This window comes from Vidua macroura, chromosome 2, assembly GCF_024509145.1.
Source record: "Vidua macroura isolate BioBank_ID:100142 chromosome 2, ASM2450914v1, whole genome shotgun sequence".
Lineage (NCBI taxonomy): Eukaryota > Metazoa > Chordata > Aves > Passeriformes > Viduidae > Vidua > Vidua macroura.
The window spans coordinates 81,370,420-81,390,957 of record NC_071572.1 but is presented as its reverse complement, the minus strand read 5'-3'; the positions used below and the strand labels follow the sequence as shown (position 1 = coordinate 81,390,957).

General features: G+C 38.7%; 1 protein-coding gene across 2 annotated transcripts in view; it reads left to right on the top strand.

The window, feature by feature from the left end:
• Positions 1-20,538, top strand: part of NOX4 (NADPH oxidase 4) — a 96,542-nt gene that overhangs the window by 21,159 nt on the left and 54,845 nt on the right. For both annotated transcript variants that reach the window (XM_053970806.1, XM_053970805.1), the window contains exons 9-12: positions 3,324-3,552; positions 5,575-5,739; positions 5,870-5,932; positions 16,756-16,816. In XM_053970806.1, coding sequence (XP_053826781.1) covers positions 3,324-3,552; positions 5,575-5,739; positions 5,870-5,932; positions 16,756-16,816 — 518 coding nt within the window. The remainder of the gene's footprint in view (positions 1-3,323; positions 3,553-5,574; positions 5,740-5,869; positions 5,933-16,755; positions 16,817-20,538) is intronic.

Below are 20,538 nucleotides of genomic sequence, written 5' to 3'. Positions count from 1 at the left end.
CTATGTCTGTGTGGGTTGGGGGTTGGACTAGGTGACCTTTAATAGTTCCTTCTAACCCAAACTATTCTATGATTCTGTGAAAATCTGTTCCATTAACATCTCTGAAGTTTCCTTTGTGGATGTAGATGCAGAGTGTAGAGAAGGAAAGGTGTATTTGAATGAGGTGTTTGTTTCTTCATGTCATCAAATGTCTACTGAAACACAGGGTGCTTGAGTGTGTGACAGTGAGCCCTTCTGCTTAAAGTAAAATTGGAAAGGCAATTAGGCCTAGCAAGACCATGGTAAGAATATATTGTTGAATAAAATATGCTGTTAAAGAAATAATGAGTTCAAAGCAATTGAAACTTCTAGACACTATTCCAGTTCTCAGTGAGTTTGTTGGGGTTTTTTTTTGGGTTATTGTTTGTTTTGGGGAATTGTTTGGGTTTTTTTTTTTGGTTTTGTTTTGTTTGGTTTTTTTTTGGTTTGTTTTTTTTTTTTTCAATGCCATAGCACTTGTTTATAGCTGGGGAAGATGGATCTAACCTGTTCTCCCCATCCTAGGCCAAGATGAATTTTTTGAAATTTTTCCTGACAGGTGTTTGTCAAATTCTTTAAAACATCTGGTGACTGAGATCCTCTAACCTCCCTAGGCAGTCTGTTCCAGTGATTGCCTTAGGGGTACTTTTCATGTCCAGTTTAATTAATCTCCTTCACGGTGTTGTCCTTTGCCCATTGTTTTCCTAACCATGTTCCATTTACTAAGTTTGCAGACCAAGGCTGCAGTAATACAGCAAGCATTGAACAGGCTTATTCTGGTACACAGCCTCCTTAGTACTGAATTACAAAGGTATTCAGTGTAAATCTGAAAGAACTGAGTGTCAGAAGTGGGAGAGGAATGAGTCATGGAGAGTGGGTGTCAGTTCAACTTTAAGATGCCTAAATGTAGGTCTCTACATGTTTTCTCAGTGTCTTTCCCATTATGGTCTAATGAGTTCTGATAAATATAGCCAATGGAGCCTGAAGGATGCTTCACGTAATTTGCTGTTTCAGAGATCTATTCAGGTGAACTGGATTGATTCCTGGCTCTGTTAGTGATATTGATAAGATCAATAAGACATGGCCACAAGTTGCATGAGGGGTTATTTAGATTTGACATTAAGAAAAATTTCTTCACCAAAGGGTTATCAGGCACTGGAACAAGCTGTCCAGGGAAGCAATAAAGTCACCATCCCTGAGAGTATTTAAGAGATTTCTAGATGTGGTGCTCAGGGACATGGTTTAGTGGCAAACATGGTAATGCTGGGTTAACGGTTGGACTTCACGATCTTAGAGGTCTTTTCCAATCTAAACAATTCTATAATCTCTTTTGAGAATAAAGGAAGCTTAGATATCCATGCTTAGGTGCCCAAATTATTCCTGTGTGAGATGTCTTAGAGATTTGCAGATGCATAGCCACTTACTGTACAGAGCAAGGCATTTCCCATGGCTGCACAGGCAGGTTGACTGAGGTTTTACGTGTCTTAGGAGTAAGGGTATTTTCACAGTATTGCTGGATTCTCGTTTTGTTTCAAACTGTTGTAGATATGTTCTTACATATGTTGTAGATATGTTCTTTCTTCAGATAGCCAACCACTTCTCAGCAATATATAAAGTGATGTCATTCATCTGTTGTATGTTAGTGGTTTGTTTGTTCAGTGCAGAACTCAACCTTTCTGGGCACTGATCTTGGGTGTGTAAGACTTACTTTTCCTTGGCAGCTTCAGAAATGGGAGTTATTGAGCTGCTGTTAACAGGCAGCTTTGTGATCCCTGTTTGCCTCTCAGTTAGCATGTTTATAATAAGTTAAACTGGAGATCACTGGAGGGGATGCTCATGTTTGCAGCTACTCTCAAGGCAATCCTCTTTGGGGATGTGCTGAGAAGAGAGAAGCTGTGGGAGTTGCTGGCAGGCATGCATGCAAGGTTGACGGGAAAAATACTACATAGGCTGTGACTTCCAGCTAAATCCATGAGGCACTATAATATTTATGGAGCAGGGAACTAGCATAATGCTATGGGTATCTGTCACTTTGCCAATATGTGGTGACCAGCAGTGATGCCAGATGCAAGTGATAGGCATGATTGAACAATAAATGCAGGCAGAAGCATGGGTGTAGTTGCAAGGACACTTCCCAAATGATTCTCCCAGGGTCAGATGGAATTTAAGAGTGAACAGGCTTAACTTCCAAGCTGACATGATTCACTAGACCATGTAGGAAGCTTGTTACTAGCTGTCAGGACTGCATTTTTGTAGGGAAGATTGCCAGTAGCCTGTCAGAACCCATTTAGGTTGGGAATATTGCAGATGTCCTAGTTCTCTTTCTTTTGAGTTAAGCTCTGTTGCTGCTGCTGCTGCTGTGTGTATATTGAGGAGAGGAGGGGGGAGCACCTGTCCTTATGTTTGGTTGTATACTTGAGCTCAGCCTTCATAACAAGGCTTAGCACTCAAGGCAGAGCACTCAAGACTTAGCTCTCAGTATGCCTCATTTCCCACCCAGCACCATCCTCTACAGATGTTATTCAGCATTTTTTTTTTAATATTTTTCTTTTTACTGTCATCAAATATAGGTTTGGAAACAAGTAGTACTTCTGAGGAATTTTATTACAACTATTATCTGTTCTTCCCTGTTTTCAGTGATTCATTCATGTGCTGAGATATCCCAGAGTGTCTGAGGTTTCCAATTCTTTCTTCAGAGATTCTAACTGCAGCTTCAAAATTCTCACTTCATTTTACTGTAAATTTAACTTAGCTTGAGGAAAAATAAAATAAGGATTGACCTCATAAAATAATTTGCAAGGAAGGTTCCTTGGCTACCGTGTAGGACTTTCTTTTTTCCTTCTATTTGTATGCAAACATGATAAACACCAAGTAGTGGGAACATTCCTGCAGTTTATGATTTGGCAACTTAGACCACTACTGCTACAAGATTGCCTTAAAAACAGGGCTTGCTGACTGTAGGGAGGATGAGTGAAAACAGCCTGTGTGTGATTGAATTGGAAATGTGATTATTTATTTTTTTTTAGGCCCCCACAATATTTTCTCAATTTCAAGCAGTATTAAGCTTGAGGCTGTTCAGTGGGGGAGTGCCAAGTGAGCTGGAAAAGTTAAACCTTGACTCAAGTGACAGAAGGCTCTCTTGTTGCAAAGTTTCAATCTCATTGAAAGTCCTGAAGGCAAACAGAATAAAATTTCTAACAGAAGATGAGGCTTGTGACTGCTTTCTGAAGTCCTCTCTGAATGAAGATAAGTTGTTTGTTATTTACTGTTACTTCAGTGTCTTTACTATTTTTATTTTCCTGTAGGGGAGTGCTCAAGTATCAGACCAACTTAGAGGAACACCCTCCTGGTTGCTTTAATCCTAACAAAACGCTCCGACAGAATCTGACTGTGCCAAAGGCTTTTGAAGAGCTGTTTCCTGACTATACTACAGAGCCTTTCCCAGAGGACCTACCAGTACCAGAACCCTTTGTACAAAATAGCTTTATGAGAGTTTGTTCCGAGGAACCCAAGTTCCAGTCGCACTTCCCAGAGGTCTGTATGGTCCGACATTTCAGGTATTAAAAGCCATGCCAAGCCTTTCAGTCAGCCATAACCACTAATTATTGCTTTTCCAGACCAGATGTTTTAATACTGGAAAATATTATTAAAACCTTTTGAAGCATTCAATGATTTGGTGGGGAAAAAATAATCTGTATTTAACCCTGAAGTGCATTACAATGTGGTGCATGGAACAGGGAGGGTGGAAAAATGTCAAGAGATTGGTTGTAATGTTCTTTTTTGAACAACACCATAAGGGATGTATTGATCCTGCTAAAAATGTGATTTTACAGCATAGCATTTCAGAGCAAACATTTATATAACATTTCATAAGGTCCATTTGTAAGCATTGTGTGGCAGTGGTTAATTGAAATAATCAAGCTCCATTTGTTCTCTTTTTTACCATGTGGATGAAAGTCCTAATACTCATTTCTGGGTTGCAGTTGGTTGTAGTTTGGCTTTTATAGTCTGTTATTTGCAGACAGACATGTTTTATATGTGGCATGGGTAAATGAGTATGATGAGAGTGGGGACTGAAAAGCCTTTTCTTTTTCAGTTTTCCATTTTCCTTTTGATTCTTTATGTTTTGTGGCAGCAGCTTTTCTTCATCCAAAATTTTCTCTTTTCTTTTGAGAAAAGATGGGCTGGGTTGTGTTGGCAAGTAGCCTGAGGAAGCTTGCAAATATGGAGTTCATGAGTCCAAGGCCCATCATTCAAAATGATCCTATAACAGACCCCGCAGGAGTTCCCCTTTGTTATTATCATAGTTGTTTTCTGTTGAACATGTGTCCCCCTTACTAGCTGCACTGGGGACCCATTTTTCTATGGAGTATGTAATCCTAATGAGAAACAGTTAATTCTACATTGAATTTCTCCAACAAAGCTCTTTGGATTGGTATTTTGTTGTGGTAATACTCCTGAATTATAAGCATCAGTGGCTCCATATGACCCACAGGGCAGCAAGGAGCCCTTCTTAAGGGCTTAATATGCCTGCTTTAGAGCCATTAGTGGGACAGGAGTCATGGAAAGAAATGGCCACTCAGTGTTCTCCTGACAGCTTTGAAACGCTGTTTAGGACTTTTTTGGATTTGGAAATACTGTGATACCAAGTTTAAGTAAAAAAAAAAAAAAAAAAAAAAAAAAAAAAAAAAAAAGCTGTGAGCTACTAAAACTTGTAGGTCTTTTTTGTTGAAAGTAAATGCTCTGCTAGTTGCAAGAGATGTTGATGTGTAATGTCAGAAATTGGGAAGGGAGGGAAGATGGATGAGGGCTGAGGGGCACTTCAGTGCCAGAGCTTGAATGACTGAGCAGATGTGGAATTAGTAGATAAGTCTGCCATAAGCTATTGGTAATTGACTCTTAGGATGGGGTTTAGCTAAGCAGCTGCAAATGTCTCCACCTGGAATAGGTACCCAGGACTTCCCATATAATCAGTGCAGAGAAATGGGTATTTCCAGGGCATTTTCTGTCTAGCATACACATCTTCCTTGGGAGCAAATGGATTGTGATTCAGAAGTGCCCGTTTCTCTATGTTATCTATGATTTTACACTAGTTTAATATCAGCATAATTTCTATAGCACAAGGCAGCTTTCTTTGGTTTCTACTTGAATCTGAGGTGACTATAAGAAGGTAATAGTTAAATAATATTGGAAGTCAGACAACATTTTTCCATAAATGTTAACCAATTTTATAGTACTCTGGTCTGTGTAGGTACTGTTTCTTTCATTGCTGAAACCAGCTGCAATCTAACTACATCAAACCAGAATAAGATGGTAGCAAATGACGTCATTAGGTTTTTTTTTTCTGATGAGTTTTATGATTGAAATTGCTGGTGCTTGTGGGTGATGCTGCTGGTTAGACTGATTAAGGCTTCAGAACATTCTTGGGTTTCTGCATGTAGAGAGAGGCATGGATGTTAGACGTGAAGTGAGATCCTGAAAGCACTCACGTAGTTGTGAAAATAGGAGACAGAGAGTTAAAAGTCTTTGAGGTATGATATTTTTGTTCCCCCTTAGACCTGGTTCTGGATTTCTGGACCTCTGTGCCTGTACTGTGTGGAGCGGCTGTACCGCTACATCCGCAGCAACAAACCAGTCACAATCACCTCAGTAATAAGCCACCCCTCCAATGTCCTTGAAGTCAGGATGGTGAAAGATGACTTTGAAGCAAGGCCTGGTCAGGTGAGTTAATGTGGCCCTGAGAAACCACTTGGCTTTCATGTAACATTATCTGTAGGGATGGCTATCACTTTATAAGTACTAGCCTGTCACGGAATGTTTTCAATGTATCCTTTCTACCATTTTATTTCAGTATGTTATTCTCCACTGTCCAAGAGTGTCTGCCCTGGAAAGCCATCCATTCACTCTTACAATGGTAAGAAATAGTGTTCTTTTCTGTACTTTCTCTTTTATTTATATTTGGTAAGCAAATGGTCTTTCTTTCTCTCAAGGTGATAATTCTCTCCAGCAAAGCTCATGTTTCATTTATAAGGGTACCAATGAATATGAAATGTCATGATTATTATGTGTGACAGTACTCAGTACATATTTAATTTTCTCCACTGTTGAGAAAAAGATAATGGGAACTTTTTTCAAACTCTTCCATAAGTGAAAACCAATAATAAATAAATCCATTAAAAATCCATAAATAAATCAATAAAATCTATGTGATTTTGAAAATTCTTTTATAAAAGAAGTTTCAGCCGTATTTCTAGACCTTAATACAGAAGGGGCACAAATTGTTATGAACTTTTACCACCTTTCTTTTTCAATGAGAACACATTTCTGTGACTGCCTTTTTCAAAGTTAGAAAAACATCAAGTTAAAAAAAATAAGTTTCTAAAATTGTCTTCTGATTTATTCTTATATTAAGAGATTTATTGGTGACTTAAGGTGATGTACCGGTGAGGTCATACAATGTTAGGATTGCTACTTACTCAGTTGGTCTAGAACAGGAACTGAAACCTGTGGAGACAGACTGGAATAATATGCAGTTGTGTTCTCTGGGAGTACATAGTGCAGAGACCTGGTAGATTCTGCTAAAAAAATCACTGTACTGACTGGCTATATTGTTACAAAAGCAGAGTATGAGGTTGAATATTAGTGGCAGCCTTTTCTTTCCAATGGAAGTAAATGCTTTTGGATTGCCTGAATTGGACATTCTTCTTCAAGAAGACCATGGAGATAAATATTCATGTGTAATTACTTTCTTTGGACTGATAACTGATACTTTATTCCTACTGAGTTGTAGCTAGTGCTGTGGAGCAATTGAGATGTTTTTATGCTAGCTGATATTCCAAGGGCGCAGCCCAGTCCAGTTCTTTGGGTTTGTGGGGTGTTTTTTATTGTTGATTTTTAATTTACTTATCTTTTTTTATTGTTGATTTTTAATTTACTTGTCTGTATGCTGAGCTAGGAGTTACAGGGGAACCCACACTGGATTCCATCCAAAATCAATTTTGGTGCTGTAAATCTAGGAACGAATCTCACTTAAGGGAAGGTGACTCTGTATAGCTTGGTGAAGCATTCATTACACTTTTGCGAAGTTTTCATGGCTATTCAGTTTCCCAGTACAAACCAGAGAAATGTGTTATTTATCTGTTGTTAATGGAAGTAATCACTTTTAAAATTGTCCTCTGTATAGTCCACAAAGATAACTTGATATGGAATGCTGAAAAATTGCATGCATATATGAATTTATGCAGAATGGTTTAGTCAAAACTTATTTACATCTTTTTGTTACATTAGTAATTGGACCATAAATTTCAAGAATTTAAGTATTGGGTAGCCGTTTCCACTAATTTTGCCCTAGTATAGCTATAGAGCAGGTCTGTACCAGTGGGCACATCTTATTTAAACATTAATCTTAAACTGTCATGTTCCTAATTTCTCACTGTCCATCTCAGTCAAAATTAATATGATGGTAATAATTTGATCATGGTTAGTAAATGCACAATTTGGAAACTGGGACTCTTATTATAAAGATTTAGTCTTCTTGTATTGGGACGCTGCTAAAACTGGAATTTGTGGTTTTAATTTTTAGAAATAATGTCATAAAAAAATTTGGCTTGGTTCAGATGACAGTTTTTGTCAGAGAAGAGACACAGACCTACTGGGTGAGGTCATAAGATGAAGTTGAATTAGATGTTAGATTTCTTGCATGATTTGAGAATTTCATCCAGTATTTAAAATAGCATAGTATGAGAATGCATGTTATGAAAAATTATTTTTGCACATGAACTTCTAGAGCTGGGAGCTATGGAAAATAGATCTTTTGTTATAAATTTGAGTTTTCTTAGTGAACATAAATAAGTCATTTATATACAGATAATATGCAGTATATTTTCAATATATAATTGTAGTTGATAAATTACAGTTTGTATAAGTTTTACAACCATGTATTAAATATGTAACATTAAAATTAGCAATTTCCACTCATGCACAATGCATTGTATTTTAGGTAGGTAATACTAGACCAGGCAATTTCTGTTCATGCTCAATGTTTTACACTTTTAAGTGCAGTAATATCCTTCAGCATAACAGCATATCCATCAAGATCACATATATATTCTATTACATGATATGAAGTTATCATTGAGTTGCCACAAGCGTATTTTACTACAACTTTAACTCTACTGGAGAAAGGCTGTCATTGGGTAAATGACTTTTACAGCATAATGAGGATTCTAAGTGTCTAGATCTATGACAATCTTTTTACCCAGCCTAAACAAGGACACATTTCCATGTGTCCTCCTAGGTCAGAGAATATGGTGTGGCCTGATGTCCTGGTTAGAAAGCTTTTTGTTGTTTAATATGATGCTAGGCATGGGACAATGCTTGTAGAATGTGTAGGCAAAAGCTTAACTCAGTTGTTTTTCCACTCCTATCTGATCTACTTGTAGCTCCGAAGCACACTGGAACACTACTACTGCTTCTTTTGTTGAATGATCATAATCCCTGGGTTATTTTTATAGGTTGGTGATGGGGTGAGTGGCTTAGATCCACAGTAAGAAATTCATTAAAGGTGTGCGTAGCTTCAGGTACTGGAAGTGCACTGCAGCAATGACTTCAGCAATGACTGCAGCAGAGCTGCGGGGGAAGACTGCAGTCTGCTTCCTGGCACTGTTGTCTTGCTTAGAGTCATAGAATACTTTGGTTGGAAGGGACCTCTAAAGGCCACCTAGTCCAACCCCCACTGCAGTAAGCAGGGACATCTTCAACTAGATCAGGTTGCTCAGAACCCCATCCAGCTCAGGGATGTTGAATGTTTCCAGGAATAGGGCATCTGCCGGCTCTCTGAGCAACCTGTTCCAGTGTGTCACCATCCTCATTGTAAAACATTTCTTCCTTACCTCTAGTCTAAATCTACCCTTTTTCAGTTTAAAACCATTACCCTATGTCCTATTGCAACAGGTCATACTAAAAAGTCTGTCTCCAGGCCTTATGTGATGTTCTGTTCACACTGGTGAAATATCTCACTGTGCCTAGAGCATGCTTAAGAGACAAGAAATGACCATTGCAGGCATTGTACTCCTAAATGTGGGTAATAACCTTAAGTGGAAAGGAAGGGGTGAGTCAGCATGAAGGAGCTGTGGACACATTTTACTAGTCCCTTCCCTTTTTGAGGTTGTGTAATATTTACAGTTTAGCTCAGTTTCTTACATAAGACCAGGGTGGAGGAACACACAGGGAGGCTGTGTAAAGGCACTGAACTCACTCCCATTCCACTCTGTCAAATCTCCCATGTGTTTTGCTCAGAGCCAGAGGGAGCTCTGAATTGTAACCAAGTGAGCATAAAGAGTCTTTATTCTTTTTGCCCCCTGCCTTTGGGTGCTTTACATTTATAAGGTCCCCTTGAGCCTTCTGTTCTCCAGAAGTGAGAGCTGAACAGTCACAGCTCTCTCAAACTTTGTGGATGTGTCCCATCATTATCTTCATGGCCTTTGTCTGGACTCTCTGCTGTATCTTCTTGTCTCTCTTGTAGTGAAGAACCCAGCACTGGACACGGGTCTCAAAGTGTGACTTCACCAGTGCTGAATAAAGGAGGATCACCTACCTCAACCCTATGGTAGTGTCACTTGTACTTTCTGAAATTCAGACACTTGGAAATACCAGTTTTCTCTCATGAGCAGTGCAATTTCCATTTCTGAAGTGTTTCTACTGTTTTTTGTTCACTAGTGACTTTGTACTCACTAGCGTGACTCCTTATCTTTAGGAAGTCTGGGAAAGGTAATGAAGAGCTGGCCCAACATTTGGGATTCCTGCAAGTGACCTGCTGGACACTTCTAAGTAGTGCACAGTGGGCCATTTACTTCATAGTGTCTTCATTGCTCCATTGTTCTGATTTCATTGCCATAAAAAGCTTTCTTTTTAGCATGTTTTATAATGCTTTTTTCACTGATTTTTTTACACAACTGTACATATCTGTTACTGTGCTATGTAAGACAGTGTAAGTCACATTTTAAGTCCTGTATGCCCTCATGTCCAATTTAACTATTTTAGGTAGGGTAATTTAATTATTTTAGAGTATTATTGCATCTTAGAATTGAATTTGAGCAGAACACAGTCAATTCCAGGATATTTTTATCTGTAGTGAGGAGAATTATGTTCTGTATATAAATACTTTAGTTGAGTGTAAATGGACAAATTATTTTTGTGTGTTTTTCCCTTGATGAACTCTTTTAAAGAGATTTGTCTTTCAGATCAAGTGCGAGATTTGGTCTGGAGATCAGACCATCCAGAGAAACATGCTCTTCTTCCTGAGACTGACATTTCTTTACCCATTTTGGAGGAAAGTGTGGAAATTGTCTGCTGTGGGATGCAGTTTCAATGTAATTGTCTAAATCAATCTTTAGAGACCTTGAAGTTTTTTCTTTTTTTTTTTTTTTTTTTTTTTTTTACATTTTGGAGAATGTTAATTTCCTTCAACTCCATCATACATTTTCCCTCTGGTGTTGAGTTCCCTCTCTTTCCAGACACTTTACTGTGTTACTGTGATACTGGTGATTTGCAGCAGCATGAATCCATGACTGCATGCTTCCCCAACCTTTTTTTTTTTTTTTTTTTTTTTTTTTGCTAATGAATGGCATTGCAAGCAGAGTCCTATTTAGACTATATAAGTTAGTGTCTTAAGTGTCTTAAGTCACTTTTTCTACTGTGTTTCTGGAATTTCTTGCATTAGCAAGCAGTGATTAATAGTAAGCCTCATGGAAATAGCCTTGTGTTTTGCAGATTTTAAGTGCTTCATAAGATGTCCTGAGTTCTCTCATGAGGGCTCTGCTGAATCCACTACAGAGTTCAAAGCACAAACTCTCATAAGCTGCAGTTTAGACCACTTGGCTATCAAAAGACTGGTATCTACGCCCAGCAGCTCATAAAACTTGGTAACCTTATTATTTCACTAGTGTTGATTTTCTTGTGCCAAAGGAAGGTAGGAAACAATTACATCACTTCATTTAAAATTTAGACTGTAATAGACCTTGAAATCAGGACAAGAGGTGAATCCTTCTAAATTTGGAGATGGCTCAGATCTGAGGTTTGGTTTGGGAAAATTCTGTTTTGCAACAAACATCCATAATTGCAGCATCAAATAATCTGTTATTCCAAAGTTTTGATAGTTTTAGCTGTCACTGGCTGCTGTCATGCCCCTGTTTCTTCCTTGGAGCTAAAGTCTGAATATCCTGAAGTTTCCTTTGTTGCTTTTTCTTTTCTTCAGTTGACACATACATGTATCTAAAGATACTCCTGTTGATATTTAAACATAGGTAGCTTGCATAAACACTTGCTGAGCTTTTCCTATGTCTGTATAAGATGTTCTCTGCATATCCACTGATTAGTAGCTTCATGAGATAGAGTTAAAAGAGACAGGTGGCTTGGAAGTGGCACATAAAAAGCAAAAAATCAAAACAAGCCAAACCAAAGATCTCAGCCTTGAGACTCCAGGGCTTTATGAAAGATGTGCTTTATTAATAATGTGGGAGATTGCTTCTTCAGACCCTCTAAAGAGTTTTGGCTCTTCATTCAATGTCTAGATCCCAGTTCTGGTAACAGCTAAGCAGTGATCAACTACTGGCAACAAGAGGCTTGAAACATTCTTTGAAACTAGAAATTTTGTCCTGTGTCAGAGCTCTGACCTCCCCTACTTTAGTGCTGCATTTAATCTGCTTTTAAATCCCATTAAAGTAGAAACTGGAAGAATCTGGTAATAAAAAGCTCCAAGAAGTTCTGCCCTTTTTCTGGTTCTCCATATTTTTAAGCAGATGGTTAATTTGAAGCAGATCACATCAGGAGGATTTGTAGTGCAACATCTTCCTTCCTTTCCTTCCACATACAGTTCTGTATGAGTAAGAAAACTCCAGAGGGAGGATGGTATTTGTGCATTTTTTAACAAGTCAAAACTGAGTTTTTAGGAGAGGATAAGTTTGCATATGCAGACCCACTCAAATCCAAATATATATTATTAAAGAATACTCACTTGATTAATATCCAAATAGTAGAGTAATATTGAATCCCAGGCAGAGAAACTTTTAAATCCATTAACCATCTCAGGGTAAATAGAAAAATTACCTGGGAGATTTCTGAATGTTATATACTGTACCTAAAATCCCAGAGCTATTACTTAATCACAGATTTTCTACCTTTAAGTGTTTTGTTTAGGTTTGATTTTTTTTGTAGATTGAGTTTTCCTTGTTACCTCTGCATCTCCGTTGAAGTCCATTTAGTATCTGGATTTAGACATGATGGGATTACAAGGTGGTAGCACTGATCTGTACATTTTATGTTTTTGGGCATGATTCCTTGTCAGAAAAATCTCAGCAAATTTTATACTCAGTATAAACAATATCAGAAGTAGCACATTTGCTTTTGTAAAATAAAACCAATGTTTTGTGGACCCAGAGTTGTCTTTATCCCTGGATAATCCAGGGTTCATTTAAAATCAGTGAAAATCTTAACAGTCTAGCAGTGAAATTTTTGCTCTAAGCTTCTTTAAGCCAGAAATTTTGTACTGCATAAGGAGGTGATGGAGAAACATGTGCCCTGCATTGTAAACTTAAGAAATAAACTATCCACAATGGAAAAAGCCTAGGGGCCAAATTCTGAAATACTTCATAAAAAAATGGAAAAATTGTTGGAAGGTTGCCTGAGTAAAAAGTATGTAAGGACATCAAGAGCTAAGTTCATACTGTCAGATAAATACAATAAAAACAAAATCTAACATGATGACATTCTAATAAGATTTGTTAAATATCTTGTGCAAATAGTTATGAAACTTGTCTTTATGAGATGATTTGCAGAGTGTTTAGGGAAATTGTGAAGTATCTTGCTGGCAGACTAAAGAAATCCCTAGAGCTTGTCTGCTCTTCACAGAAGTAGAAGAGTATCTAGCAGCTGTTTGATGAAGAATTTAAGTAAAACAAAAATAGAATAGATTAATATTGCAGATGTCTTTAGTACTTCCTTAGACTTGTTTGTTTGGATTGGGGATTAATAGTTGTGGGGTCTGTATAAAAACCCTATGTAAACCCTGACTTTTATTTAAACTTTCAAATCTGACTCTTTCAATGAGAAGGGAACACAGAAATTGTTACAGTCAAGTTCACTAAACCCCAAGTTCTCCTTCAGCAGAATCTTTAAACAGAAGGTGGCAGATCCCTCTAATCAGCATGGTTTGAGTTTTTTTGATTCGATGAAAGCAAATTTACAGTACATAATAAGCATGCACTGACTTTAGCAGAGAAATGTGTTTTCTCCCATCAGAGATAGTGCTTTTAGTTTAGCTGCTGTCAGGTTCGAGCAAAGTCTAGGAACTGCAGGAGAACATCAAAATAAAACAAACAAATAAAACCAATGACCTCCCCCAAACAAACAAACAAACAACAAAAACAAAACCTGAGCACAAGTTTTAAGCATGAATACAGTTAACATGTGGACAAAATACTAGAGGAAATTAAGTGCCTTGCCTCTTGCTGTCCTAAAATTAAGACCATCTGGCTGGTGGGACTCTCTGCTTTAGCCTGGCAAGATACAGTGTGTGCTGGTAGGAGAGTTCAAAGGGACACATCAGTTCCTCAAGGTGGTGGTGATGTGTCTGGAAAACTTGTTGATCCTTTGGTTCTTCTTTCCATGAGTGTCTCACACCACTGAAAGCCAGTTATCATGAGCCTGAGGTGGCCTATTGTTTTGCTTGGGGATGATTGGACTTTCTTATGCTGTTGAGTTTCCTTGTCCAGTGTTAGTTAGCTTTGTGAATTGTTGCTTGGCAATGTATCCATGTACCCTTGGAGGACTTGGAGATGCAGCCTTGGGCAGAAGCATTGTTCTTCTGCTTTTTATTCCTTCAGGGCTTGCATCCTGAGCATCTTGAAATGTTGTGATTTGGTTTTTTTCCCCCGAGCCAGCAACCTGAGATGCATAAATTACATAGGCTAAATATTGCTAGGATTGAAACTTTTTTATTTTCTCTGTTATAGAGAGTTGGACTTCACGATCCCTTCCAGCTTGAGCTTTCTATGACTCTGTGAAATGTAGTGTGTCTGCTGGGGTGAAAGGGTTGTCAGCAAGTTTTTTGCCTTGGTTGAGCTGCAGAGAAAAAGAAATGCTGATTAGTCTCTAAAAGTGTACCTTTGTAGTGGGTGCATCCGTAGCAGCAATAGAGTAGCAGCTGCACTATTACAGATATGCTAGAAAACAAATAAAGAATTTTCATATTATATATTCAACAATTTATTTTATGCCATATTGTGTGTATTATACAAGTATTGGTCTATTTACAATCCTGAGACAACACTACATTAAAAATTTGTATTTTCTTGTGGCGCGAGAATGAAATCAAGGAGCAAGTAGATTTTATAGATAGGAATCTCATAGATTGAGACCTAAAGAAAACAAAAATAATTTTTAACACTGAGAGTAACTTAACAACTGAGATTGCAGGGAGTGAATTAGCAAATGCTGAACTACAGACTCACGGGAATTAGTGGGTGTGGGTTTCTGGTTTGTGTTACAGAGGAAGTTAGACCCCAGATGACCTGAATGATCCTTCTTGGAATTGCAGCTGCCCAGTGATGCATCCTGCAGTTTGTTATGGTGTGTTTTTTCCACTAGCTTGACTGCAGGTGTCTGAGGTTGTACAGCAAGGAGTATATGGCAATGGAAAGTGAAAAATGTTTGGGATATGTTGCTGCAGCTGCTTGCTGGGCTGCTTGCTGGGAGTTGGCTCTACTATGGCAGGACTCTGGCTGAAGCTGTGGGTATTTGAGGCATGGTGGTCTTGCCTTGATCATCCTGGCACCCCTGATACTTAAATCATGCTCCATGGTTAGGATTTCCCCACATTCAAGATGTTATGATGTCTGCCAGTTCAGTTAGGATAGCTGTAAGGCCAAGTGTCTAACAGGAAAAGCTTTTAACGAAAATCCAATCTGTAAAATAACATGAACCAGAAATAGAGACATTTCAAAAAATCTCCAAGTGTTTGAGGAAGAGATGTGTTTAACAGAATAACTCCACGTACTAACTTTTTTTTCCCTCTGAAATTTGCTTCTTACAGGATTAATTAGTTAAAACAGGGATAGCCCAGTGTTACAGAGTTCACCTCTTATGAGTCAGACTGAAGTCTAGCTACTGTTTCTTGGCTACCTTTATATAGCATGCCTGTGTTTGTCATCACTCCTCTCCATTTTCTAATGTCAGAATGAATCATTTTAGGAATGTTTGTATCAGTTCTGTATGAAACCAGACAAGCTGCAGCTTACTGAGCTTCCAAGGTTCATATTTTCTTGTCAGTTGGCAAAGTTGAAAACTTTTTATTTCTTTTTTCTCTTTTTAATTTTTTTCCCTTTTACAGAAGGAAAAATACATTGATTTTGTTTAGTTCTTTTTTTCTTCTCGCTTCTGCCTCTTTTCAAAACCTGCCAAGTCTCTAATGTGTTTCTCTTGGTCTGGGTAAGGGTTCATTGAGTCTGCAGGAAGGATGGACTGATGAATCAGGGTTTGCAGTGCAGGTTTTGCCACCCTGGCAAGCAAACAGGCATGGAAACAGGGTCTCTGCACTGTTTGCAGTCCCTGCCAGGATATCTGCAAATCCATATTAGGATTATATCATGGCTTTTTACTCAAAGTGAAAGACTTCTTTGAAGGAGTTTCCTTTTATGTAAACAAATCCCACAACAAGCTTTTTAATTCCCCCAATCAGACACTCTGTTCTTCCAGATGTAGCATAGATCTTCTTTGTAATTTTGGTCAGTGTTTAGGCTACCTACTGCAGCACAAAATGCAGAAGTGGTGTTTACTGTGGTGCAGTTTACTTGAGAGCAGTATTTCCACTGGAACTTCTAATGAGCTTTATTTGCAGAGCCACTGGGGGTTTGTAACTTGGGCATCCCTTTCATCTCCTTTCTTCTGATACAGATATTCCTCGATGTTATTCTGGTGCATGCATTAGCATTTCTGTGATAGTAATCAGAACTTAACACCTCTCTAAAGAGACTTCACAATTCTTATGATAGAGGTGCACAGAAGAATTGGAAACATTTATGAATTAACTTTCTATTTTCTACCATGGTGTGGATAAGATTGTAAGTGATAACATTCCTGTGTTGATAGTCACAATCAATAGCCCTGAAGTGAGGGCATATGTGTAGAGTGAGAGAATGGTGGCTGCAATGTGATTTTTATGATATGTCATGGAATCTGGTGATTTTCCTTTGCAAACTGTAAGGTCTTGTGAATTGCTCATAGTTTCCATTTAGAAGAAAGCATCAGTTGTATGAGAATGGTCAGCTTGACTGTGGGCCTTGACATTCAAGAATCAAAAGTCTCTTAAGTGCCGTAAGAATGATGGGGCAGCTCCTGATTTTGAATGATGTGTCAGTAGTAGAGGAGTATTTCCATTCTGTTGTTCGTATCCTTGCTGAATACTGCTTAGTGAACTGTCTGTTCCAAGCCATACCCCCAAGCAAGCATCCAAACTCCTCTGTGACCAGAAGAAAGGGTTAAGTCTGAAGGGATACTAGGCATGCTTGGCTTCCCCAACTGTGTTGATGATAGACTTGCTTCTTTAAGGGTACAGCTGCTGGTATGGCTGTTTAGGAATGACCTATTTACATCGGGTTCTGTCTTAACAACTGTACTTTGAATGCATTTTGTTACTTTTTTTTGTTACTCAGAAGTGGTGCTTAATATATTTAATATTTTTAGTGCCCTACAGATACCAAAGCAACGTTTGGGGTCCACCTAAAAGTAGTAGGAGACTGGACAGGTATGTAGAAAAACAATTCCTTTTCAGAGACAAATGCCTTTACTTGAACTGTTCTCACTTTCTGGCTTCAGCACAAGTGTTCCTTGACTGTGGTGTATTCTCACTAGAGATTGTTCATGCTTGTTTTCCCAAAGTTATTTTTATTACATTCTTGATCCAATCCTTGCTTTATTCAGATGTACTATTTCTTCAAATAACATGTTTTTCCAACTACTAACTGATCTTCTGATTGCACTGTAATAATTTTCAGCGTTCCTCCATTTCTGCCTCTTTTTCTTGTTTTTGGGTAGCCTGCTACCCCTGTGCAGTGCAGTGCCCCTGTACATAGTAGTGTCTGCAGAAATGCTGAAATGTGCAGCTCCCAGATAAGCGGATTTTGGTGTCAGCAGTTTGGATGGCAGCCAGGTTAGTTAACGCCTGTGGTACACTGAGATTACAGGTTTGCTTTCATGTTCCTCCATGTTCTTCCACTGCTCTTTGAATGTCCTCCAGATCAGGGGTGCAAGCCAGGATTCCCTGCAGAGGAGTAGGGCAATTTGATGCTCCCTTTGACAGTTGTATACTCAAGTGATAGTTGTCCTTATTCCGTAGTGTCTGACTTTGTTCTTGCTCAGCATAGCATTTCCTTGTAAGGAAGACAGATACACAGCAGGGTCTGGTTCATTTCTTATGAAGAAATGTTCTTCATGTTAATTTGTATCAGCTTGTGTGTGTGTGGAATTGAGTCAAATGAGCTTGTCACCCTAAAAGGGATTAGACCAATGTAGATATAGATAATTATAGATTAGATAATAAATCTATGCATATTTGTTGAACTTTCTAGTCTGGCTACATACTTGCCCTCTGCAAGACTTCAGTAGGAAAAGGCTGGAAGGGCAATGCCATATCGACATGTGTTCCATAATCCCCCTGATTTTCTCTCCTTGCTTGAAGTGTTGGCCAGACAGGGGCAGGTTAGCCTCTGGTCTGCCTCAGAATGATGACTCTTTGTTGGTAACCATTATTCCTACATGGGAGATGACAGTAGGCTATTTGGAGAAGTGGAATGGAGAAGTACTAGCTAAATGATTTTTCCAAAATAAGTGGCATATTTACAGTTTTCTGATTACCTCTGTGGTGTGAATTGCTCTATTTTAGCATTTATATATTGTTCTCCCAAGTCAGCATCTATAGCACTGAAAGGAAGGTCTGCTTAGGTTGGACTGTGTGATATTCAGGACACTGTCACATTACAGAAACCCTTTCTTGTAGTAGTTTTGCTAAACAGAGATATCTCTCCCAGTGTCAAATATGCTGCTGAGATGCAGACCGTTTACCCAGCCCTTGGTGCTGCATCAGTACCATGGAGCCCTGTTCCCACTCATTCCCTTAAGCCCTGTGACAATTAATAGTCTCTAATCTGCTGACTGTTTGAGGAAGGATTATTATATTTGCCACGTTCCTTATTATCTTTCTTAAGCATGCTCTAAAGGCTGCTTCTGCAGACAGGATATTAGACTGGAGGAGTTTTTATGAGACATACTGTCATTTGAGCTCTTTTCATGACCTATTCTCTCAGCCTTTATCCTATTTATTAAAATTCTCTTTTGTATAACCATCTCCCATTCCTGACAGTTTATACCTGACACCGAAGAGACTTGACGATTTAATTCAGAGAACTCAGTTATAAGCCTAAATTAAAAGGATGCAAGAGAGGTGCAGATATGCCATAAAATGCAGAGAAGAACTGGTTAGTTGAGGTATTTCTCCTCTGGATAACTTTAGCTTCTTTGGCTGCCTGCACCTGGGAGACGTGGTGAAGGAACATTTCCTGCCACTAGTTGTAAGGACAGGAGAGAGAGTACAGATTGCTGGCAAACCATTTCTGCAAATTGTTTTGGGTCAAGTCATTTAACTGATATCTCTGACTGATACTTTGAAAATGTAATAGAATACCTTGTTTTGTAAGTTGGGAAAGCAACTCCATGTCAAGAGAAAAGGGGTAATAGTATTTTCAACTCCTGATGAGAAGTTGCTGTTGATGGGAAGTCATTTATTGCCATATCCCAGTGTATATAATTGTAGATTTCAAATAAAATAAGCTGAAAGAAGCAGCTTTTGGAAAATCCAGTCATTCTAGAAATAATGCTTTGCATAAGAGCTGATACTTAGTAGATTTTCAGGCATTACTGTTTTTTGCTTTTTAAAATCAATTATTTAAATAATGGAAAATGTAGGACAGAAAAAGTAGGTAAGAGAGGAAGAAACTACAGTAGCTCAGAAGCTACTAAAGCTCAGTAGCTATGAGACCTTTGCAAATCAACTGGTAATCTAGACCCCCTGTTTCATGCTCCATTCAAACAAAATGATGCTGCCTGAGCTTAGAACAGTTGAGAATCTGCCCCCCCTCAGAAGCAGATTTGGATAAAAACACAAATTTCCTTTCCATTATATAAGCACCCATATCCTTTTCCAGTACAAATCTGAGATCTCCTATTTCTCATCCATGTTGTGGTGGTATTAATAACTTTATAGTACTTAACTTCCAAGTTCATCACAGAAAACAGATACACAGACACTGGTATTGCTGTAATGTGCCCTCAGATGACTTTGGAGCACATATTTTCACCTGAAGTGATTCCCATGGCTCCCTTTGTAGACCTCTGACCTGTTTATATGTCTAGTTTAGGATAAGACAAGCTGGGCCCCAAGCATGCCTTTTTCTCTTCGTTCATTGTAAAGAGTATATCTATATATCTATATACCTATATCTATCTCACTGCCTCAGAGGTAGGTAGTTTAGTTCATTGGCAATTGGTTGTGATTTTTCCCATGTAAACGTTTCTAATTTGATTTTTCATTCCATCTTTTGCCATGTGCCATGGGTATTGTGAACAGGGGAACAGCTATTATAGATCTTTTTAAAAATGGGTTTGTGATTATTGCTGTCTTTGTGCTGACGTGTGACTGCTTAAGTCAGCACCTATTGTGTTAACAGAACATTCCTTGGCACTGAAAAACCTGTGGTTGTGGAACACGGCTTAGCTGGACAGTCAGGACTTGGGTACCCAAGTTAGGATGTGTTTACAGTGGATGATCTGTGGTGATTGCACATGTGCAGGTTGGTTTAGCCCTGTGGTGCAGAGCTGAGTCAGCCTGTCTTCCTCTGTGGCTTCCTCAAGCTAAGCTGGGGGGGTGTGTAAACCCTGCAGTAACATCGAGGGTCCTGCTGTGGCTCATGCACAGGTTAGAGCTGTGAGATGCATGGATGAGCTAAAAAGCTGATCTTTTTACTGGCCATCCCCTCTAAATACCTGTTTTGTTCTGCTTCTCTTGGTACCTGTGGTCACCTAATTTTCCTTTAGCTTAGAAGTAATTGTTGGCTTAGTATCTACAACACAATTTTTTTCAAGGTTTTTTTTGTCCCACTTACTGTCTAGTTCATCCTCAGCATTGTCATCTATCAGCCTTATGTCTCTTTTGTCCTTGCTGCTGCCTCAAGTACTATTGCTTGTTTAGTTTTAAAGCTTACATTTCATCTGGCACCTCTAGAGGGAAAAAGAGAGGCCATGGGCCATGCCTCGCATCCAACAACTTGACAGCAGTGAAAAAAGACACGGCAGTGTATCAAGACAATGTGTCTCATTCACTAGATCAACTTGAGGGTGTGAGACAGAAAGTGATATTGATGATGCAGGAATTACAGGCTTCAGAAGCCATGCAGCGTGCTTTTGTGGAAAACA